This window comes from Musa acuminata, chromosome BXJ1-5 (genome assembly GCF_036884655.1).
Source record: "Musa acuminata AAA Group cultivar baxijiao chromosome BXJ1-5, Cavendish_Baxijiao_AAA, whole genome shotgun sequence".
Lineage (NCBI taxonomy): Eukaryota > Viridiplantae > Streptophyta > Magnoliopsida > Zingiberales > Musaceae > Musa > Musa acuminata.
The window spans coordinates 13,800,809-13,824,669 of NC_088331.1; the positions used below are offsets into that span (position 1 = coordinate 13,800,809).

Genomic DNA, 23,861 nt, shown 5'->3' on the forward strand with positions numbered 1-23,861 from the left:
CGTCATGGAATAGTGGGGAACTGCACCACCGAAATGGTCGACACGTCGAGACATGGATACGGTAGCAACGAAAATTTACGAGAATGTCCATGACGTTTGTTCGAAACTTGGAAAGTACCACCACCGGGGAGAGACCAGACGGAAGGAACGGCGTGCTCACGGGATCTGCCGACACTCGGGGCGATAACGGACGGCAGAGATGGCGTGCGCAACGGACCGTTGGTGGCCAATCAAACGGACAAACAACTCGACGCGAGCGAATTGGCCGGTCAGCGGCTGTCTTTAGTGGGTCAAACTCTACTGCAGTCTCTGTACCCGATGATGACGGTAATTATATGTGTATGTTTAATGATTGATGCATGTAATTATTTGGAGGATTAAAATGTCAACGGAGGGCAACTAGTTATGTTCCTCGTGGAGTCAGTACACAGGGTCTGCGTGGGCCTTCTGGAAGTTAATACTGTGGGGCAACCGCTGCATACCACCAGTTTTAACTGTGTCGTTGAATGTAACAAAGGTTTCTTCCATTACCGACAGTTGATACAGATTTTGAACGAATTATTTATTCATCCTAAAATTTTGAAGTTGTTATATATATATATATATATATATATATATATATTAAGCTCAATCGGATTAGAATTGAAACATGAAACTGAACCTAAATGTATTTTGCAAATCAATTAAACAGAAAAATATTGGTGAAATAAAAAAGAAAGGATAGAGAATTTGAATTCTAATACGATAAAGATTTTGATTAAGTTATCATTGGTTTTGAATGTTTAAGCTGTTAAAAAAGGGCTCATTGGCATGTTCATGCAGAAGTCGCGAGTCATCCATGCTATTAGTTAGCCTCTGTTCTTTGAAGCCATGAAGGCTTCTTCTAAGGGTGACAGACAAAATAATGGCCGTTGAAGGGGGGAAAGAGTAGGAAAGAAACAGGGAGACGTAGTAGCCGGAAATGTGCCAGTGGCGATGTCTTTAAGCACACAGGTCCAGCTCTAGATCAAAATTTAAGAACTTGTTAATACTCCATTATTTTGTATCTGTTACATAACTCATAAAATCTCCTTGATCATAGCATCTTTAAGCAATTTGGAAGCTGTAAATTCTATAAATATAATAGCAAAGAACTTTTGTATAGGTATGTTGTACAAACTTGTTTCTCGGAATCTTGGACACATCTCTAGATCAAACAATCTCCTCTTTCTGCTAGGACCAAATAAAAGCAAGTGATTCCAGCCTTGTTGGATAAATTTGATTTCGTCTGGCATTTTAACCTGCAGAAAGTTGCAAAAAGTTAGCTTCGAGTATATTTAACTGCTGCTGATCATAAGATGCAGCTTTTGTGCAGGAGGCTCTCATTTTATCAGATAAAACACTTCATCACAGTACAACTGACAATGGAACTCAACAAACAAAAGATCACAGAAGATGCCCTCAGTATTAGGCACAGGAGCTAATAATCAAAAGTCGAAGCATTTTACATTTTTACTGAGACCAACATGTCCAATAGACCAAAATTATCACAAAACTTCAAAGAAAAGGATTGTTGTGCTGCTAAGCAATTTCCATGCCCAACTCAATAAAAGATGGACTACCATACCGAATCAAAGTACTCCTACAACCAGATTGAACCTCGATACTTTATTTTAGAGAATGAATCAAGTCAACTGTTCGAGCCAGATAAGTAAAACTCAACACAGTGCTGTGGAATCAAGCATCAGATGATGGCTCCGGTGCCTTGTCTGCTTGCTCTTCTACCTTGGGGTTTTCTCCCTTTGGTGAGCCAGTAGTGCCATTAGCTTTCGCATCCTCCGCTGGTGTTGCTAGCTGTTTTTCTACAGCAGCAGTACCACCACCACCATCTTTGGCATGCTTAGCTGGTGAAGCGGGCTGTTTGCCTGTAGCAGTAGCACCAACTTTGGCACCTTTGGCTGGTTCTGGTGCAGGTGGTGGTGGAGGTTTCATGTGTGGTGGGGGAGTATGTTTCAACTTGACCAATATCTGGCGCATCCTAGAGATATCGGTGGGCTTCCCAGGCTTAGGACCCTGGATAACAGCGATTGAAGGTTTCTTCTCCTGCTCTTTCTTCCCTCTCCTCTTCTCAATGTTGGCTATCTCATGAGGGATAAGCTCTGCAATTGCTTTCCAGTATTGTTTATCTACATTTGCATGAAACTTCTCCTGGTTGGCTAGATATAGCTGATCACAGACAAAAGAAAACTGCTTAGAGGACTTCCGATCATAAATATAGCAAATCTTAAAAAGCAACTAAATAGAGGGACCAAAAGGTGCAAGAAGAATTATTTTAACCTTTTCTCTTTCTCTGTTCTGTGTCTTGTTTGTTTCACAGTTCAATTTCCTTTTCTCATAAAAAGCTCGTTTGTATTCTTCAGCTTCAGTGATAATCTCGTTTCTACGCTCTTTTTCCTTTCTCTCTTTCTCCTCAAGTTCAATGGCATTTTGGCTGCATGTTTGACATGTTACCGAAACAACTTGAAACAACAGCATCAAGAATTCTAAAATAGAGTATTAAGAGTATGCATCGAAGACCATTCTCAAGAACTTCTAGAGCATGTTCGTTTCGATATGAAAATAACCACATTAAGTTATCCTAAACCAGTTATGTTAACCTTAGAGGGTTATTTTAACAATTTAACTTGATAGTCCTGACAAAACGCATGCATGGAAATCATGAAAAAATGAATCATGTTTGACAACAAGCAATACATATGCAAGAATTCAGAATTGACTAGTTTACAACAATATATGTCAGTCAAAATTAGTGGTTGCAGTAATGTCGTCAGAAAGGTCAGCAGATAAACAAACAGAAAAGCAAGGTCCAAAAGGTAAAGATTATACATTGTTGTGAAGTTTCTAAGTGAAACGTGACCTATCAACAGAAAAGAAAATACATCTTAAACCATTTATTTGTATGATCTTTAAGCGAAAAAAAACTTTATTATGGATGTCTAACAGAATAGCAATATAGCTAGATTAGAAACAGCTAGAGAAGTCAGATATGTCTGTCCAACTATTAGGAAGCATCTAAGAGACTTCCACTGACACTGAACACCTTAAACCATCTAATAGAACTGATAACAGCAAGCACAGCCAGAAATCACCTTAAACCATCTAGGAGATGCCCACTGACACCTCAAAAGGGGAAAGCAAAAGATCATGAAGAGCTTTGCCAGCTCTACCAACCCTTTATGGCAGGTAGGCACATAAAGAATAATAAGCAATGTAAAATCTTATTAGTCACAAGTATGTTCCTTGTTATATTTCCAAGAAAAATCCAGTAAGCAGAATCCTGGTTAGGCGTGTCAGATAAGACATCATGTCTACATGATGAAAGCTGCAATTTACAGAAAGAAAGATTGTCATGGTTGCAATTGAGGATTGGTAGAAAAGGTTGTCTAAAAAAATAAAGCATCTTCGGACTCAGTTTGAAGTAGTCAAAATTCAACATTGAGAACATAGCTTTTTTCTATTTTCAGGAGAAGATTGAGAACAGAATTAAATGCAACAACAAGTTCTTTTCGGTTTCAAGACCAGGCCTTATCCAGAATCCTTTCGGACCAAAAGGGCTTTTGGACCCTAAGGTGATCTGAAGAGAGCCTAAAGCTTGGATTTTGAAAATTATGCGAAGTTCCTATTCCTTTTAACAGATTTTGGACAAGGACAGTATGTGGCACACGATTGGAAAAGAGAAAATATGGGAAGCTTACAAAAGATGACAAATCAGAATATATATTTTCAAGTACCATACTATAATAGTAAAGGTCTAATTTCCTCTAGATAAAACTCGATACTGGCAGAAGATCCATGTAGCTGGTCATAATTAAATGGGACAGTACATCATGTTGTCGTATTTATCAATGAAAAGAATCTCAGAACTTGGAAAAAACTGATAAATTTGGTACAAAGTTTGAAAACAGAAAAATAGTAGCGATTCCTCACATTGATAAAACCAATAAAAGAAACAGATCCAAAGACAATTTGGTGAGAATGATTGTAGAAAAATTGTCTGAATTAAAATCCAATTGAAAAGACTAACCCTGGCTGAAAAAATAAAAAGTAGTTCAATCAAACTTCAGATCACAACGACTATAACAAGAAGAAACCTTTATCTCGAATTGACGCGAATATATAATTATTAATCAGAGAGATATCTGACCTTAAATAAGGGAATTAAAGAAGCAGAGATCAATGCACCAAAGAGAACCAAGCAATCAAACTAGAAGAGAACCTATAAGCATGTATAGCATCATGCAATTAGATCTATCATTCTAAAATAACTTCCAGAAACCCCAATTTCATGAAACAACTAAGTCAACGCAATTAGAACATAGGCAATAGAATGAAGCTTCGATCTAAAAGACCAGAGGCTCACCGGCGCCACTCGCGGAGGAGGAAACCCTCCTCCCGCATCTGATCCGGTTCAGGAAGGAGCGGCCCGTCCGTGGTGAAGATCTCGCCGTTCTCCTCCCCCCCGTTGGCCACTTCGTCAGCCTCCGGCATCACGAACGGCGAGGGCGAGGACGAGAAACCGTAACCCTCCGGCGAGGCCGACATGCTCCCGCCGCCGTCATGGTGGATGGGGACGTCCTCCGGCTGGAACCCGTACCCTCCTCCGCCGTCGGCGGAGGCGGCGCCGGGGAACATGTCGTCGCTGGCTGGGTCCTTGGCGTGTTCGTCAGCGGCGAAGGAGGAGTACGCGTCGTAGCGCTGGGAGGGGAGGCGGGGGTCGTAGCCGAGGTACCCGTCGTCGAAGGGGCGGGCGGTGGCGGACGCGGGCGCCACGGCCGCCTCCTCCTGCACGCCGCCGTTGCTGAACTCGGTGTCGAACTCGGACGACATCTCTCCGATGGCGCTCTCTCTTCCCCTTTCTCTACCTCCTCCGTTTACTTGATATGGGTTGTTATTGTCTCTTCTCCTGCGAGATCGGTCGAAGAGGAAGGTCGTTTGGCGATGGTTTGACTGCAATTTTATGCTATTTCTAAATGACCAGTTTGCCCTTCAGGGGGAGGGAGATGAAATCATGCGCGAATAGGATGACACTTGGCACAAAAGATCAAATTTCATTGTCAACAAATTTATTATTTAAAGAACACGTGCCTCGAAAGGGGAGAACCAAAAGGCTAATTGTTTATATTAAACATTTGAGGAAAATATATAATTAAACATTTATAATAACAATTTACACTATGAGGAGAAGATTTTGCATGAGAACAAAACTCATTTAATTTTTATTAATAAAAAATAGATAACCTTTTTTTCATAATGTATATTAAAATTGAAGAAGTTTCCGATGTTCAGGAGAAGTTTCTTATGAGTTGGATTGGACAATCCTGGACCTACAAATTTTGAGAAAACTCAGTTCCCAAACATGGATCAAATCATGCTATTTTAGCAGAATTAGTATCGTGGAGCTTTATCATGCACTTTTGTTGGATTAATCATATAAAAACAAGAAGAGATGCAATGTCTATAAACAAACTAACATGTTGGTTAGTGCACTATTATTTAACTCTCTAATCTCATAAATATTATAATGAGCGAAGCTCAGACATCATTCTGATCTCGACTTTAGTTAAATATGAAATAGAAAAATCATAAATAATAATAGGTCGTCTATTAGAATGAAAAGTCAGGAGATTAGGCTTTGTTAGTAAAGATGGAATATATATAACTAAATATATATATATATATATATATATATATATATATAAAAGGATAAAAGGACAGCCACTGCAAACTCAAGTAATCACAAACCAAAAATTATCATGAATTAGATAAATAGGGTCATCTAGATTTACCTTCAACTCTTCTAGTGCCACAACAATTTTCTTACACAGTGGCATGTCAAAGAGTATGATGACTAATCAACAAGCTAGGAATAACCAGAAGCCATGAACCCAGCTTTAGTGTCGGTGAAAATGCACCTCAACAACAATCAGGTGAGCTACAAATAGTTGATAAACCTGATTGCATCAAAAAGGGGAAATTTTGATTTAGTTTCTATGAAGTCTTTGAACGATGAAGAACAAGAACGCTAAGGCTAAACTGTTTAGAGATCATGGGGTGGAAATGTCAAACAGAGATAAAAAAAAATGATTGCTTCTATAGCACAGAGGATGGAAAGCGAAGGAGAAACGGTTCAGAGATCATCAGGTGGAAATGTTAAACAGAGATAAAAAATTATTACTTTATAACACAGAGGATGGCAAGAATAAAATTCATCAAATGCTAATAAAATTCATCGATATTTATCCACAAGTCCAATTAATTACTTCAAATATGCAGCTTCTTGACTTTGAATTTCCCCAAAACAGAGTTTTTTACATGCAAGTAAACTGACACCACAGCATTGAAAAAGCAACCTGTGTTTGCCCGGCATTTCATAGCAATAATTTCGGGAAATCATGTCACAAATTCCAAAACCATTTGCTTCTAAGTGGTGTTATATAATATCTCCAATGATTCAACTGGAAATGTCAACTTAACTGCATGCATCTCCACAATGCGCATTTAGGTCCATTATCCAATTAAACAACCAAGAACCAAGAATGCCTTTAAATGAAGAGCTCCAAATAGATGGGATGAGTACAAGTACATCTAATTGGACATGAAAAAATATACCATCAGAATACTAATATTCAATTAGTGGATTTGTGATTCATTATAGTCAGAAAATATGAGGACCACAAAATCATTTCGTCCGAGGACTTATGTTGGGTCAAACAACAGAAAACAACAAACACTTTGACATTATGTGAAATTACATAGCATCCACAATAAGCTCATCTTTTTCTTATGCAGGTAAAAAGGTAATATTTCTCAACTTTCAGGAGGCTACCTTAAAATTTCTCGAGACACAAGTAGGTTCAAGCAGCAGAGTACCTTCTTTATTTTGAACTAAGCTCTATACTCATGGATACGCATCCATTTTGTAGAAGACCACTTATTTCCTTTGATAACAGGACATCCAGCTGCAATAAGTTTAACAACACAATTACCATCTCAGTAACAAAGCTGGTAAGTTAAACTTGGCTGCAGACAGCTAGAACAGTCTGTAAGAAGATTGTGGATGAATCTCTGAAGTGAAACAGTTCCAAAATCTAAACTTGATTTAGCTGATCAAACACTTAACAACTCACCGTGCAAACTAGATGGATCCAATGTGGCATCTGGCCTCATGCTCCAAAAGAGTAATGCATCTCCCATCTTAGGTTTCACAGAAATACCCTTCTTTGCACAGTCTGATAGCTCATTATACCCTGGCAAAGAGCTACTATTTACTTTGGCAGAAGGAAATACAGTTTCACCACCTTCCTCAACATCAGAACTGAGGAACAGAAATGGTTACAAAAAAAGAGAAAAGATGTTAGAACTTTTTTTTACAAACTGTGTCATTTACTGACAATGTTATTGGCCTCTGAGTATAATATAGGGTGTGATTCTTACAGATACATAAGTAGGGTAGCAATACGCTGACCCCCATTCTTGGTGTTGAATTCGTCGAGGAAGTAGTCAAAGTGCGGTTCATATTTCTGACCAACTTCATAATGGAGAACCTGAAGTCCCTCACCATTTTCTGTAAGAACATAAAGCCAAATTCTAGGTGAAAGATAAGAAAAAAAGTAAAAACTAACACCTAAGGCAAATGCTACTTCAAAAGAAACTAATACTACGGTAGAGATGTATAATTTATATTGGTTAGAAAATTAGTGGCATGATGAACTGTCTATTTACTAAGGTGCTGGAACATACTACTTCTATCACTGTAAAAGTCAGCCAATTGTATACTTTTTGAATTTGACATTGTTTTTCACTGAATAAATGTTAGAAACTTAGAATATTCCAAGAGTGAATCAAACAAATGCCCTACAATAAAATATTATCAAAATAGATTGATGATGTTTAAAATCCAGTACTACACAATTGCAGATTCCAATCGTGGCATCTCACTATAAAATGAGAAGTACAAGCATTGCGACTACATATCATATCTAGTCAGCACACACAAATTACATATAAATTGAAAGCAACAGTCAAAATAACATTTCTTACCGAGAAAAATTCATGCTTACTACAAAAGATAGACCATGAGAAATCAAATATGTCTGTTAAGATGACATGAACCGGATGATTTCTCACTTTAAAAAGGAACAAATGTATATTAGAAGTACCACGATGTTTCATACTAAGCAACTCAATTCACAGATAATCTAACCCAAGACTTGCAAAGTACAATGCTCCTCAGGCCCGACAATGGCGGGAGTCAATGTGCATTGGGCTTCCCTTTCGTTCATAGAATCATTTTGATTAAAGATGATCACAAAAACCATGGAATGGCATATCAAGTAAAAGAATTGCTTTTATAGTACCCACAGACAAAGTTTTTCAGTTTGTATAATATACTGAATACACACCTACAGGTATGAAGGTATAATCGGCTATCCTTTTCTCGATCGTTCGGATAATTTTGTCTTGTCCTCTTCTAAGAAACATGCCTGAACTTGTCCGTACCCTGAAAAGAAATTAGTATGATTGAAGATGTATAACAAGGAGACAATGTCTGACAAAATTAGAGCCTGCGAAATGCAAACCTGCTGTCTTTACTCTGACCAGTAGCAGTATCGACAACTGTTGACTTCTCCATGTGAGGCTTTGCCAATTCAGTCAGGTATTCACATTCTTTCTTGGACTAATAAAAATGAACACAATACCAGAGCCCATCACTTCCAACAGAATATCATTGGCGAACCTTGCTAAAGGTACTACTTGCATAATCAGACAGCTTTTAAAAGATAATTTGAGGTCACCAAAGCAAGAATAACAAGATAAAAAAGAACTTTTAGACCTAGAATCACACACTTATATCTGGTTTTCCCAGGTCACCATATGAGAAGGATCAAGAGTGAGGGTAAAGAAACAATGTGTAAAACATCTAGGAGTCCGCCGTATTGGAAAGTTTTATATAAATCAAGCAAACTTACACAAAGCTGTAAAAAAGATAAAAAAGAATGAGGGTATGTCAAATATGGAAGATTTGAAGCTATGACCGATGCAAAGGTATGCAACATGGACAGCATTCAACAAACTCCCACCCAGGACCAGTATATGTATCTACACGTAGAATAAAATCTTTCTTTTTCAACAAGGGACCAACCAACTGTTCATGGTATGGTAAAATCATGTCTAGACCTTAGGGCAACAACATATAGAACACTTGATTGTGTGGAAGGCAGAAAATGTGATATGTGAAAAATCAAAGAATGATAACAACTGCAAGAACAGATATAGCAGGTCAGTCTGAAGTGTATCATCACAAGAGAAAGTTGGAAAACACCTTTCAAGACTAATTTAGCAGGTAATCTTAACAGAGATGTGAGCGAGTTCCTCGGTGGTGGATATGGGTATGTGTGGGATTGGCAAATGACCTTCTACCGGTGGATTCCTTGTAGAGGGGTTGACAAATATGGTTTTGGTATCCTTTGACTGAGAAGTAATCTTAAGGTCAATGCACAACCAGTTGACCATGATATCGAAGGACTTGCGAGCATTCCCACTGATCATGATTTGCAAGATTGAGATATATTAGAAAGAAGCCGTCGGTAACCTAGTTCGCTCGGCAATCTTGCATCAGGCCAGAGAATTTGACAGGACATAAATATGTGATCATAATTCATTAATGTAAAGCCTAGATTAGGAGAGTCGCCACAAAGAGAGAGGTGATAAATAGTGGAATTTTCACATTTATCGGATCTATAAATGAAGCTAGTTTTTAGAATTACTGCCATTTTAATTTCTCCCCAAAAATTAAAACAGAGCGCATTGCTTTTTAGGTTTGGAATGACAACTAAAATTGGTACCTTTCAACAGTTTTCTAATACGCATTTCAGGAAATCTAGGAGCAGAGACGGGAATCAACATGAACGGAGAAAAGCAGCGGATGAAATATACCAACCAGAAAGTTGTGATATATAAACGCCCTGGGCTCCCACGAGAGCACCTCCGTCCACTGATCCCCCCTCTCCCCCATCCCATCCCTCCTACAAAACCCGAAAACGCAATCAATGCTGACGGAAAGAGACCGCAGATCCAGGGCGAAGCGTCAACAGATCGGGTCGGGAGTGAAAAAGAACGCACATCTCGTGGATAGATCGATGGGGGCGGTGGTCTAGCTTGGGTGGGCCGTCGGAGTTCACGGGAAGCGAGAAGATCCCGAGGGCGAGGAGCATCAGGAGGACCACCGACGCGGTCAGGAGAGCTGCCAGGATCAGCGTGAACGGGGAGGATCTGCGGCCGGGAAGCTTCCGGGGGTGCCGCGCGCCCCTCGCCATGGTCGCCGCCAGCACAGCAGCCACCTTTGGGAGATCTAGACCGGAAGAGAAGAAGGCGAGGAAGACTGAAGCCGTCTGCGGTTCGCTTCTTTGTTCTTAAACTAAACTACCGTCTTTAGAACTTTCTTCAAACTCTTCTTATATTATTTTTTAAAAAAATACTTAAAATATTTTTAATAACTTGATCAAAGGTAAATTTTCGGAAAAGATCCCTTAGTCTCAGTTTTGGGAAATTGATGTGGAGCTCCCCCTTTTTAAAAACATTTCTACAAGAGTCTCAAAATTTAAAAATAGCAAAAATAACCTCCAATAACTTTTTTTTATTTTTATTTTTCTCCCCTTAAGATTTATCTTTCTCTCTCTAACTAACTTTTTCGATAAATCAACCGATACAATTAAAAACATTTATTAGATGATATCATAATTCTATTAAGGCCTTAAAACTCCATCCCATAAATATCCCAAAATCCCTTCCCATGATTTATAGCCTTAGAGAACAAAACCTGTTCATACATCTTATCCGACCACAGACGAGAAATATTATGGTGGCCAGAGTCAGATGGGAAACTGTTCATACATCTTATCCTGCTCCTACTTGCTTGCACTATCTGTAATAGATATGCCTCGCAGGAACTGAGACCAGAACTCTCCAACTGTAAAATTAGAGTTTATCACGATTTCATTTTGTCCGAAAAATAGGCAGAATTATGGAACTGATGACCGAAATGCATTGTAACTTTCTTGCAGCTTACAATAACATAGTAAAAATAATAATAATGTGGAATATGAGGAAACCTAAGACTGCAAAGAAAGGCATGACAGCGTAAGAAATCTCAGATGACTTCCAACTTTAAATTTGTACAACACTGCTGGTTTCATAATTTGATAGTCTAAAAAGTTCCGTAGAGATATCTAAGTCTTCGAAGCCGACTGGTTCTCTTGCAAATCAACCAAGCTACTGCAGAAGCGAACAATGATGCAGCCCCACATAGCCATTTAGCAAGCAACAAAACTGCAACAGGATCAACCTAGCAAGTAGTAGCTGAGAAACATTTCATTATTGAATGCAAGAGCTTCAATAGCTAAAGAGACTCCATTATTGCAGAGCAGCTGGCTTCATGTCTGTACTGGAAAGCCAAAATTTTGAAATGTTCTAATTTCACCACCCCAGCCTGCAGTCACAATCGCCAATCCCCAGGCTGACATACTTTGGGCTGTTGTGCCTGCACTGCAAAAATCACCATTGCATTGAGGGCTCTGTTTATTAGCTGTCATGAGCTCTTCAGGCCAAGTTGCAGAAGCCCTATCGCTAAACCGATTCAAGTTTGTATTGCGAAGGGTACTATGCTGGTGGGAATCAATGCAACGGCAAACGAGTGAAGGTGAAAGCTGGGGTCTGTTAGTCCCTGCCATTGATGGTGCATTTGTTTGACATTCTCCATCGAGCTCATCCTGTTTGTTGGGGCAAGCTCTCACCATTTTCCTCGTACTGGTGTTTGGCCAAGGAGCAGCCACAGTCACACCCTTGGTGTGGAAATATTCGTAAGATTGTGTCATGGTGGTAGCATCTTTGCTTTTGCTTATTCGGGAATCGTCATATCTCCATACATAGACATGAGAGTCCTCACTAGCACAAATCACATGCTTTCCATTAGTAGTCAAGCAAGCTGATATTTGGCTGCTTGTGTTGCGAAACCCTGAAACAGAATAGTAACATCACTCCAAAAACAAGAATATGTATAACAGATCATTTACTTCCAAAATATTGCATGCTTTATGGCTATTGGAGTATCCACAAACTAAAAACAACTTGAGTCCAATTTTATGACAAAAAGACTTTCATGTTCGAGAATTGATGGTTTAGCTTTCACCCCAAAAAAAAAAAAAGAGAGCAGAAAGGTGAAACTTGTCTCACAAGCGAGCACATTTCATCAAGTATTTTGTTCAATCATTGCAATTGTGTTCACAAATATTGCAGTTAGCATTTCAGATAGTTATCACAAAGAAAAAATCTATTTATATTCTCTTTTTAATACGTTCTCCCCGACGTAATATCACATGTCCAAACTCCAAAGAGAAGTTGGATTTTGTGATCATTTTCCTGAGTTAGAACTACATATTACTGCCAAAGCAATCTCTATTCTATTGTTCAAAACCTGAAATGTATCCACATCCCTGACATGACAAACTAATACATATATCCAATATCAAAAGAAATGACAGTAACTTCTTATAGTGAAAAACAAAGCTTTAATTTTGACTGCAAAAAATACTAAATGCCTCAAGAGAAACTAAGTCTTTCTTTGTTTAGCTGTCATTTTCCAATTGTAGCAATATGGTTGTCCTTGTGATGTCAACACAAATCTTGTGACTGTTTTACTGTTTTAATACTTTAAAAATAATCAAAAGAGTCTTTGTTTGTAATAACTGAATCCAACTTTTCAAATTTCTCATCATTTCAGAGGAAAAAAACAGATTAATAACATGGATTATGATATATATGATTCATATTAGCATTAGCCTTAATTGGTAAAAGGACAACGCCATGGAAAAAAACTCGCAAATACTAACTGAAGTAGACTGTTTGATCCTTAATGAGTTGGTAAAATATGATTGTTTTGCAAGATGATGACTTTAGTAGAATAACAATGTTTTGGTAGAATATGATTGCTGTGCTAGATGATGACTCCAATAAAAAAACATTTTTTCTAAATATAAGCTCAGAAAGGCATTCTCATGCAAGGTCTGAGAAACTCTTCAAGAGTTTAATATGTGAGTTGTTATTCTTTTCTTTAGACTGGTTATTAGCAGCGATTTAAAAAGGCGCTCGGGCAAGGCGAGGCGAGGCAAGCGCCCGAGCCCAGGCGCTAGGCGGTTCGGGCGAGCGCCTGAGTTAACCAAGGCGACCGGGCCAGGATTTTAGGTTTGGTTCAATCCTGGTTCGGTCTATGATGGTTAGTTGGTTCAATCGAACCAACTAAAACTGATATAAGTGACAAACGAACCGTAACCCTCGCCGCTGTTGATCCCGTTGCTCGCCGCTGTCGCCGCTCGCAAACGCTGCCACTGTCGCCGCCCGCGCCTCTCGCTACTCGCCGCTCCTGCTCCCGCTGCCGCTGTCACCGCTCGCCGCTCCTGCTCCTGCTGTCGTTGCTCGCAAACGCTGTCGCTGTCGCCGCTCGCGCCTCCCGCTGCTCGCCGCTCCCGCTCCCACTGCCACTGCCGCTTCCTCTTTTCTCAGTCAGCAGGCTCAATACCCCTTTACACTTCCTTTTAACAGTATACGTATACTGTATACTGTTAAATATTAATATTATTAAGTTTATTTGAAATGATTAATTTTTAATATTGTTAATAGATTAATAATATATTATTTTAATTTTAATATTATTAATTTTTATTTATTTAAAATTATTGCTAGGTTTCAACATAAATGACAAGTGTACAGAGCAACTCAATAGAGTCTCCAATGGCATAAAAAAAAGATCTTGCATGGAAGTATAATTATTTGAATGATCCGAAAGATCCTAATGCAGTGACTTGCATATTCTGCGATAAGACTACTAGATGTGATATTTTTCGTGCAAAACAACGTCTTGTAGGAAATTTCAAGAATGCAGCAGCTTGCAAAAAGTGTCCACCTGAGGTAAAAGAAGAGTTGCTGAGTTATATGAATGAAAAGAAGACACAAAAGAATGAATCTTACAGGAATTTACCAGAAGACAATGTTGAACATCTCAGGGATGAAGAAGAAGATTATTTTATGAGTATTAACCCAAGTGGAAAAAGAGTATACGACAAAAAAAGAAAAGATGTTATGAGTACTAAGAAGGGTAAAAAATGACCGATGGATCTATATATGTTTCAAGGATCCCAGAAACAACAAGGGCAAGCAGGAGGCTCAAAATTTAGACAAACAAATATAAGTGATGCTTGTGATAAAGAAATAAGAAGAACAATTCAGTACATTGCTCGCTTCTTCTATCAGGCTGGTCTTCCCCTTAGTACAACTCGTTTAGACAGTTTTAAGGATATGATTGAAGCTATTGGAAGATATGGTGCAGGATTAAAACCTCCAAGTTATTATGAGATGCGAGTTCCATTGCTGCAAAAAGAATTGAATTATACAAATGACTTACTAAAGGGTCATAAAGAATCATGAGCAACACATGGTTGCTCTATTATGTCAAATGTTTAGACTAACAGGAGGCGCATAAGTATAATTAATTTTATAGTTAATTGTTCTTTAGGGACTATGTTTGTGAAATCAATAGATGTTTTATCTTTTGTAAAATCTGGAGACGATATATGATTTACTTGACAACTTCGTGGAAGAAATTGGAGAACAAAATGTCGTTCAAATCATAACCGACAACGGAAGCAACTATGTTTTAGTTGGTAATATTCATCTTTTGAATTTGTTAATTATTTTATCTTCAATTAAGTGTGTTAAACTCTTAAGTCTTATCATTTTTGTTATCCTTTATCTCAAGTAAATTGCTTGAATAAAAAAGACAACACTTGTATTGGACTTCATGTGCAGCACATTGTATTGATTTAATGTTGGAGGATATTGGAAAGATCTTAGAAATCAAGAAAACCTTATAACGGGCAATTTTTGTAGTTGGATTTCTTTATAATCATATTGGAGCTTTGAATCTGATGAGAGAATTTACAGGGAATAAAGAATTAGTGAGATATGGTGTCACCCGATTTGCTACTTCATTCTTGACATTACAGAACGTGCATCGTCAAAAACATAATATGAGAAACATGTTTACCTCTGAGAAATAGGTTTACCTCTGAGAAATAGGTGACAAGCAAATGGGCAAATGAAGCAAAAAACAAGAGGGTTGTTGATATCATTTTAATGTCATCCTTTTGGAATCATGTAGTTTATATATTAAAGGTAATTGACCCTCTTGTTCGAGTCTTTCAGTTGGTGGATAATGAAAATAAGCCTACAATGAGATATATTTATAAGGCTATGGATAGAGCAAAGGAGACAATTAAAATATCTTTTAATGAAAATGAAAAAAATATGAAAAAATGTTTACAATCATTGACGAAAGATGGAATTGTCAACTTCATCGTCCCTTACATGCAGCAGGATATTATTTGAACCTTGAATTCTTTTATAAGATTAAATCTGTTAGATTTGATGCAAAAGTTTTGGGTGGGTTATATTAGTGCGTTGCAAGATTAGTTCTCAGCCTTGAGGTTCAAGACAAGATTATTCATGAATTATCTTTATATAAAAATACCGAAGGTCTTTTTGAAATTCCAATTGTCGTTCGATCCAGGACAATTACGTCTCCAGGTATTAATAATTTGATATAATTAATTTCATATATATTATGTTACTATGTTATTGCTAATAATAACATAAATTTTGCAGCTGAATGGTGGAGTCTAATAATTTGAAATTCTACCCCGAACTTATAGCAATTTGTTATCAAAGTACTTAGTTTGACATATAGTGCTTCGAGTTGTGAGCGAAACTGGAATGTCTTTGAGCATGTAAGGATTACTAAATATTTTTATTTTAATTAATTTATTTATTTAGATAGATGTATTAATATATTTTTAAATTATATGACATGACAGATTCACTCGAAGAGAAGAAATCGATTGGAACATTAACGATTGCACGATCTTGTTTACATAAAGTATAATAATCAAGCTTTGAAGGCTCGTCATGATTTGTAAAATAGATTTGATTCAATCTCATTGCAAGATATTGATGATTCAAATGAATAGTTAGTAGGAGAAATGGGTGCTAACTTGCAAGATGCTGAAGACGAGCTTGTATTTGAATATGATAGATTGACATGGGGAGATGTGACAAGAGCTTCAGGTGTTAGAGAATTACAAACATATACAAGACATATGTCAAAAAGAAAAATGAGTGCAAAAGCATCAAACTCGGCTCCTGCTATTGTTGAAGACATAGAGAATGAAACATATCTTGATGAAAACGAAGGAGTCGAAGGACAAGAGGAATAAGACAAATTCAATGAAGATGATTTGTGTGAAAATGACGATAATATTGATTATGATGAATGACTTTGATGTAAAATTTTATTGTTTTGAATTTTGAAACCTTTTGTTAATGTGACATTGTGATTTTGTATCTTAGATTTTCTTAATTTAATAGTATATTTTTATTTAAAATTTTAAATAATTATATTTATTAATTATATTATATATTTTTATATTTTAGCGTCTCGCTTCTCTCAGGCGAGCGCCTAGCGCCTCGGGCGTTTTTGGACCTCGACACCTTTTTGGCGCCTAGCGCTTTTTAAATCACGGGTTATTAGGCAACAAGGCAACCTCAACTGGACATATAGGAATTTGCTAAGAAATCCAGTTATTCAGCATTCAAATAATTATGACATTGCTTGTGCATAATCTAAACAAGGCAGTGATTCCAAAAATTCTTCCACTAGGTATCAAAGCAAAATATTTTTACCTTTAAATTTGTGGACCAGTTCATCACCATCAAGAACCCTAATTCGTGAATCTGCAGATGTTACTAGCACCTTTGAGGAATTGCCAGGGGCAAACTGTTGAATGCAACTAATCAGAAACCGTAGCCGTATCCTATCTTATTCTTCAACAGAGAAGGAAAACCTCAAAACTACAAAAATCTTCAATAAACAGTTTGCAGATTACACCAGAATACCTGGAAACCAGTGATTTTCTTGTGTTTAGACTTCCCTTTTCTGCTTTGCAAGTCAACTTGAGTTTTCTGAAGAAGCCTATTGTCTAAGAGCAATTGAAGACAATAAAACCATTGGCAAATGAAGACAACAACAGCTGATTTGAGACAAATTCAAACAAAAATGTAGAGTATTAATTGCTTCATACCAGATGTGTCGTACAAGTGGCAAGTCCCCTTGTGTGAACCAACTAGAGCACCCTGCAAGATAACAAGTGAAAGCATTATTTAAAACATAAATAAAGACACAATCAAAAAGCAAACTTTGAGAAGTATGTCCTTTAATCGGAAAAAAGATGTTAATTGTTAAGTCTATGAACCTGGCCATCAGGGGTATAACAAGCAGCAGTGACCATCTCATGCAAATCATTCCAATCAACAACTTGACGTTCTGGAATACTCCATATTCGGACTTTCTCATCAAGAGAACCACTGATGAAGTATCGGTCATCAACGGGATTAAACTGAATGCAAGTTACTGCATAAAGCCAAAATCAAGAAACATCATAGCAACATAAGCAAAATCAGTAAGCCAAAACACCAAGAAGGGAAGAAAAAGAAAAAAAGAAAAAGAGAGTAAAGAATGGGATATCATTAAACATGATTTCAACTTACCATAGTCACTATGTGAGAATACTTTTAAACAGGAATTGCTTGACATGTGCCAAAGTCGAACTGTTTTGTCCATTGAAGACGAAAGCAGATACTGATAAAATTCAAGCAGATAAAGCATTTTACAAAGCAGTTTTATAATCAGTGTGGCAAAACTCCTAAAGTCCAAACATCATTTTCACAAACACGTACTGCCAGGGAAACTAAATAGCACATAGAGGAAATACAAAATTGTAACAAGAGCTTTAGCTACTTCTATCAGGATTTCTGGAACTAACAAAGTATATGATTAACCTGCAGCATAGGTGGTATCTGTCAATGGAAGTAATAGAAGAGAGGTACTCTACCAGACAATCAAATTTATTTTAATGGCAACATATTTTATAAGTTTAATATAACTTCTTCAGTGACACAAGAAATACATAAGGCTGAACTTATCACCATTACAAGATTGCTTGGATGCAACTTGAGTGTGAAAGGATGGAGTAATGGAAAATAGTCTCCTAGTGTGCAAATGTAAGGTGGCACATAATTTACACTCTTTCCAGACCTTGCTTTGGTGAAAGCCTTGTTCTTTTGATTGCCCTTTCAGAGACCCTATACTCTTCAAAGGAATTTATCAAAGCACAACCATATCAGAAGCATCACGGAGATAGACCAAATGTGTAAATTTAAATTTTCTCAAACGTGTATGAAAATAGGCTAAAAATAATGCATAAGGTTGCACAGAGGGCCTGTTTATGTGTCAACCAATTACTATCTTAAATGCAGACAACCAGTATCTCTCATATCAGAGGAGATCGAAAACTCCAATTCAGGAGGAAAACCATCATTCTAATACACCCTATAGCTATTAGCTCTCACAAAACTTACTAAGCAGTGAGGCAGTTCGATTTCCCTCCTTATAGTGAGGCAGTTCGATTTCCCTCCTTATAAGTATGCATATTTTCACACTCCTCAAAACAAGCAAGCAGCTCACAAATATTTTTAAATAATACACATTCACAATGGCCTATGGTGGATCGGCATTTCAATTATGAAATTACAGTTTTTATACGTCTTCCACGAGATGGTGCTAACATGTATTTGCCAAATACTTTTAGAAATGTCAATCATAAATTACCCTCAAATAAACTTTAAACATTTTTATGATGCTGGATAAACATGTCTTGTGATGACTTTCCCTTATTGTACAGCATTAACACATCACTCTTTATATTCATACTTTCATATTCATACATGATTTAATAACTGAATCAGATCAGGACAGATTTTGATGGCTTCAGCCATCTTACAAATATGCATCAACAATTTTATCAACTAACAATCTGTTTCGGCAGTTTGAATGGCTTCTGTTAAATGTCACATTTATAGCTAGGGAGACCCTATTCGTATCAGCGAATCGTGGTTTACATAAAATTGATCAAAGTAGAAATCATGGTTACAATTTCTCTAGGAACCAATGACCAAAAATCAAAATACGATGTGAGAATTACTTGCCCATAGAGAAAAATCAGCATGTCATCCCCTTTAAATTCATTCATGATTACCAAATTGACCATGATGGTGACAATTTTCATACAATATGACAGTTAACATGTTCATTACTTAAGAACCTATGTTGATCTGAATGTGCTAACATCAATCCATTTTCATGATCAACATTCACAAGAATAAAGCAACTTTTAATTTTGTTGAACCTGCCTAACAATGAGCAGCAAAATTGGTCCAATAACAAAGGTAAAACTTTTGCTCATGCTCTAGCGGACCAACTTACTACACATATCATCACGATTCACAATTCACTGGTAAATGGTAATATTATTCCAAGCCTTCAAAAGTCCAATTGAACCAAACCATGGAAACATAGATTGTTATCTATAGCTTCGTGATCTCAGCTACAATCAAATTACTAATTATTATAAGCAACAGCTGGGTGTACTTTCACAAAAGTCTCACAACATTGGACAATATTTCAAATTAGTAGTTCTCAGGATCCTATTAACTTAAAGCATGTATGACTTTTATCAGAACTTACATTTTTAAGAAATTAAACTAATAAATTACATGATCAGGATAAACTTTTTTATGCCCTGCAAATTCTTTTTCTGACTGCAAATAGGTTTATGACTGCATTCCATCAAAGAATCTTTCAAATTCTAATACAGATTTAATACCATGTATAATTACAATATTCACAAATAATATAGTTATTTCTAGTTCTATTTGTCAATAAGGAACTATTAAATTCATTCGGCTTATAGATTTCACATGAAAGAATTAAAAGACAATTCTGGTTCCAGATCCCAGGTTGTTTAAAATCCATGAACAAGATGAACAATTTCTTAGTACTTTCTATCATCAACCCTAAATACTGAAAACTAAGATCACATATCTTTTGCCTGAAGACAAACCTATTTCATCCATATGCAGAGATGTAATCAAAGAAAATAAGATATACCTGAGATTTGGACCAAGAGAGATCAAGGACATCATCTAGGTGTCCTCGGAAAGAGTGCACAGGCTTCTCTGACAGCGAAAACAAATAATCTGGTACCACCAGAGGGTCCAAACACAGAGATTTCCTACTGCCCACGACCTTTGCTCTTCTCTCCTTTTCCCAGTGGTTCCTCTCTGGATTAGCCAAAGACAATCGCTCCGGCAAACCTTCGATAACCGACACAATAGATGGATTGCAACTATCATTCCCCCATGAAGCCTTATCATTCAGCAAATCTCCCATGCTGTCAATCTCCAAGACCTCCCACACATGTATGACTCGATCCTCCCCTGCACTGGCCAAGTAGCGCCCATCCAAGCTGAATTTGATGCTCCAGATGGACCCATTATGCGCCTGAAGTTCCTGGCTCATGAACAACCCACTGAGGTCTTTTTGGGACTTACCATACTGCCGGACTTTAATTTTCTTGAGGTCATGACGGAGGCAATGGGAACCGTCCAGGCTATCATCGGTGGCCGAGCTCGGCCTCCTCCCTCCCTTCTCTGACGAAGAATCTTTCTCATCACTGCTCCTGCGGTCGCGGTTGTGCCCTCTGCCTACCATGGTCCCAGCTACATTCTTGATGCTTCTGAGCCAACTTCCCCTCTTCTTCCACCTCGACCCTCCCCCGGACCCACCGCCACCAGGGCCTCCGGGGTGGCCGCTGCTGTTGGTGGAGTCCTCCAAATTCTGACGCCTCATCAATTCTTGAACGATGGGGGATTTCCCGACCCACAACTCGAACTCCTCCACCGTGAGCTGCCGTCCTGTCCCGACCTCGCTGAGCGTGTTCCACATCCCGTCCTCGCGGAACTCCTTCACCAGGAATTCCCTCCCGTCGTCGAGACTCTTGATCAAGTAACGGGGGTCGTCGCACAAATTTTCTCCATCGACCCGGCGATTGCTCTGGGAGACCTCAAGAATCCGAAATCTCGCGTCGAGAGGCGGCTTTCTCGATAACTGCTGCTGGGTTAGGGGTTTGCTCCGTGGACCAGGAACCACGGAGCAGTCGGATCGGGACCGGGCATTTCCGGAGGGAAAGGCAGGGATGGGGTCAGGGGAGGAGGCGGATCTACCCATCCCAGGGTCCCGGATCGGAGCGATGGCGCCGGTGGGTCCGGGGCGGGAGAGGGCGGGGTCGCCGGCAAGGCCGAGGTGGCGGAGGAGGCGGCGGCGGCGCTCCTCGACGGAGGCCGGTTCGGAGAACCAGACGTCGAGGGAGCGCAGCGGGGGGAGGCGGAGGCGGCCCCGGCGGCGGTGCCCGACCACAGAGGACTCATCATCGGAGGCGGAGGCGGAGGTGGAGCACGACGACGACAGGATCCGGTCCAAGGACTCATAGAACTCCTCCTCTTCCTCCTCCTGCGGCGAACCGCTGCTGGTCGTCGTCATAACGGGCATTCGGATCGCGAGGCGAGGGGGCAAAGCGGTTCGGAGCGGGATTTATATGCCACGACGGAAGGAGAGGGAAGGAGCGAAGACCGAGGGGATATGATATGATGATGCTGTTGCTGTGGCTTGTAGTTGTTGTTGCCGCTGTTGTTAAGGGGGAGGAGTAGCCGTCGTACAGTAGTCGTAGTAGGTGTATACCGTATACGCCTTCAAATGTACAGTGCGCCCAAATCGATATGCTTTTTTAACTAAGGATTTCCAGAGGGTTGCTTTGTAAATATCCCTGATATGTATGATAAAAGCAAATCAAAAAATTCTCTCGGAAATATAGCCAGCTACAGCTGTTATGTAGGCTGCTACCATATGACGAGCGTGGGGAAGAAAAGGCTGCAAAGGCATCAACCAAAAACCAGTTTCTTTTACCCATGGTGGTCAATAATAACTGATGAGGTACAAGCACCACTGCATGATTGAGACCACTAATGGCAGAGCCATCCCATTTATAGCCCTTTCCTCTCTCTCGCTTGATTGATTTTCTTACCTCTCCCTGCCGTGCTCTTCCTTCCACCCACAGCATTTGGATCTCCATCATCGGTCCACCAAGTTTTGCACTAGTGGCAGAAGCAGAAGAACTCGGCTTGTTCTTCGGCTTTCATGAACCGAAGCGTATCGCAATATACCAAAGCTTTGGTGTTGCAGTGATCATAGCCAAGGGCCGAGCAGTGAAAGAAGCTGGTCATGATTTTATGGAGTGCCATTGGAGGGAGGGGTAGAATTATGGATCCAATTTCTTCTTTCCGACAACAACTAGTCCTCTTGGCGTCCGGCCTGTATAATTTTAGGAAAAGAGAGATTTCCGACGGAAGAATCAGCAGGGACCATGTACTGTTGGTCACCACGTATGAAACATGCAATAATCACCTCCACCATTAACCTCTCTCGCAGCAACCAGAAGGTAAAAAAGCAATGCCTCCTCCTCCTCTTTTTTCAAAGATGAAGGATGACAATGGAGGGGACCAACAATGGCCATCGACACTTCGATATTGCTCTAGGTAATCTTAATTTCCCATTTGTGTCATCCAATGTCTCCTCACCTCCTCCTCCTTCTCTTCCATGGTTACAGTTTTTACAGGGAAGGAGTAAAACCCGGATCTTTGGTGACACTTAATCAACACCTCAAGAAAACAAGCGGGCATGCTGCTACCCAAGGAATAACTTTTGACTTCGGATCTCTTTCGGTAGGACCCGGCTCAGAATACTGTGCCATGTATGGGAATGAATGGTGCAGTGGCCAGAGCAGATGGTTCTGAGGTTTTTGATGGTCGTCTTCTGCGCGTGCATGCACTAGGGAATGAGCAAATGGGCATATATTTAGTGCAGAGCCAGAGAAGAACCGTGGGTTGCAGAGTTATAAAAGCATGGAGCAGAAACCTTAAGGCTTTGGATGCTATAGATTTGGCTGGGGCATCAACTGGAAAGAGAAGCTTCCTTCTGAACTCCAAGCGAATGGTGGCTTCTGCATGCTGGGTTCCATACTGTCATGTGCAACCACATGACCTGTTCCTACACCCACTTTCAAAAGCTGTGAAGCTATGAATGAATCATTGAAAAAGGTAGCTATAAACTGATACATTTACTTAATCCCTTCTCCATCGTTGGTGAACACACATCTTCCAGGGAGAAAAAGAAGAACTGGTTGATGAAGAAAACCCAAGTGTTTTACGTGTCTCCTTCTACAGTGCACTGGGAATGATCATTCAGTGGTCCTATCATTTGAATCGAAATGTACCATTCCAGCTGTAACCGTGGCCCTAACTCTCGAAGAGCAGGGACCATGAAGATCCTCGAGCTCATCTTTTACCGTCACTGTAAGAACACACCGTCCTCTCGCTGTAAAACGCAGAAACCACGCATCCCTCGTGAACATTCTTCAAAGAAGCAAGATCAAGATCCTGAGATGATGGAGATGAGAGAGAATCTGCAGCGATGGAAGCTTGCTTTGCATGTATCGCTGTCACCGACCTTGATGCCCTCCCCTCGTTGTAGTTTTCACTGCCACTATTGGCACGCTTGTGTACAGTGTTGGATGGTACGGGGATCGCAAGTTGATGCTGCGAGAGCGAGCAGGCGTGAGCTTCTGGGCTTCATATCATTTGGAGAATGCTCTATCTTTCCTTAGTTTATATGTGTAATTATACCCCATCCCTCTACCTATTATCTCAACTATCATGACATCATACCTGCACGACTGCAGCTAAGGTCTTCTTCAAGTTAAATCAGC

General features: G+C 39.3%; 3 protein-coding genes across 5 annotated transcripts; all 3 read right to left on the reverse strand.

Moving 5' to 3' along the window:
* Nucleotides 1–1,425: 1,425 nt before the first annotated feature.
* Nucleotides 1,426–4,989, reverse strand: LOC135673843 (clathrin light chain 2-like). Its single transcript, XM_065183198.1, has 3 exons — nucleotides 4,400–4,989; nucleotides 2,317–2,470; nucleotides 1,426–2,205 (listed from the first exon to the last, which is right to left on the reverse strand). The coding sequence occupies exons 1-3, from the start codon at nucleotides 4,864–4,866 to the stop codon at nucleotides 1,717–1,719; spliced, it is 1,110 nt and encodes a 369-aa protein (XP_065039270.1). The 5' UTR covers nucleotides 4,867–4,989; the 3' UTR covers nucleotides 1,426–1,716.
* Nucleotides 4,990–5,770: 781 nt separating this feature from the next.
* Nucleotides 5,771–10,468, reverse strand: LOC103973278 (probable prolyl 4-hydroxylase 3). 3 transcript variants are annotated; one of them, XR_010513461.1, is made up of 8 exons: nucleotides 10,162–10,468; nucleotides 9,980–10,064; nucleotides 8,619–8,716; nucleotides 8,442–8,539; nucleotides 7,474–7,603; nucleotides 7,167–7,354; nucleotides 6,866–6,998; nucleotides 5,771–5,990 (listed from the first exon to the last, which is right to left on the reverse strand). XR_010513461.1 is itself a non-coding variant. In XM_009387801.3 (8 exons), exons 1-7 carry the CDS (start codon nucleotides 10,353–10,355, stop codon nucleotides 6,925–6,927), a joined length of 867 nt encoding a protein of 288 aa, XP_009386076.1. In that variant the 5' UTR covers nucleotides 10,356–10,468; the 3' UTR covers nucleotides 5,771–5,990; nucleotides 6,910–6,924. The 3 variants fall into 3 exon arrangements, 2 of the variants coding, with proteins under 2 accessions (XP_009386076.1, XP_009386075.1); XM_009387801.3 differs by having other exon boundaries at nucleotides 6,910–6,998; XM_009387800.3 differs by lacking the exon at nucleotides 5,771–5,990 and having other exon boundaries at nucleotides 6,660–6,998.
* A 541-nt stretch (nucleotides 10,469–11,009) lies between these two features.
* Nucleotides 11,010–21,683, reverse strand: LOC135673844 (uncharacterized). The gene is made up of 7 exons (XM_065183200.1): nucleotides 20,150–21,683; nucleotides 17,692–17,782; nucleotides 17,397–17,554; nucleotides 17,226–17,277; nucleotides 17,041–17,123; nucleotides 16,828–16,921; nucleotides 11,010–12,052 (listed from the first exon to the last, which is right to left on the reverse strand). The coding sequence occupies exons 1-7, from the start codon at nucleotides 21,587–21,589 to the stop codon at nucleotides 11,472–11,474; spliced, it is 2,499 nt and encodes an 832-aa protein (XP_065039272.1). The 5' UTR covers nucleotides 21,590–21,683; the 3' UTR covers nucleotides 11,010–11,471.
* Between the last annotated feature and the right edge of the window lie 2,178 nt (nucleotides 21,684–23,861).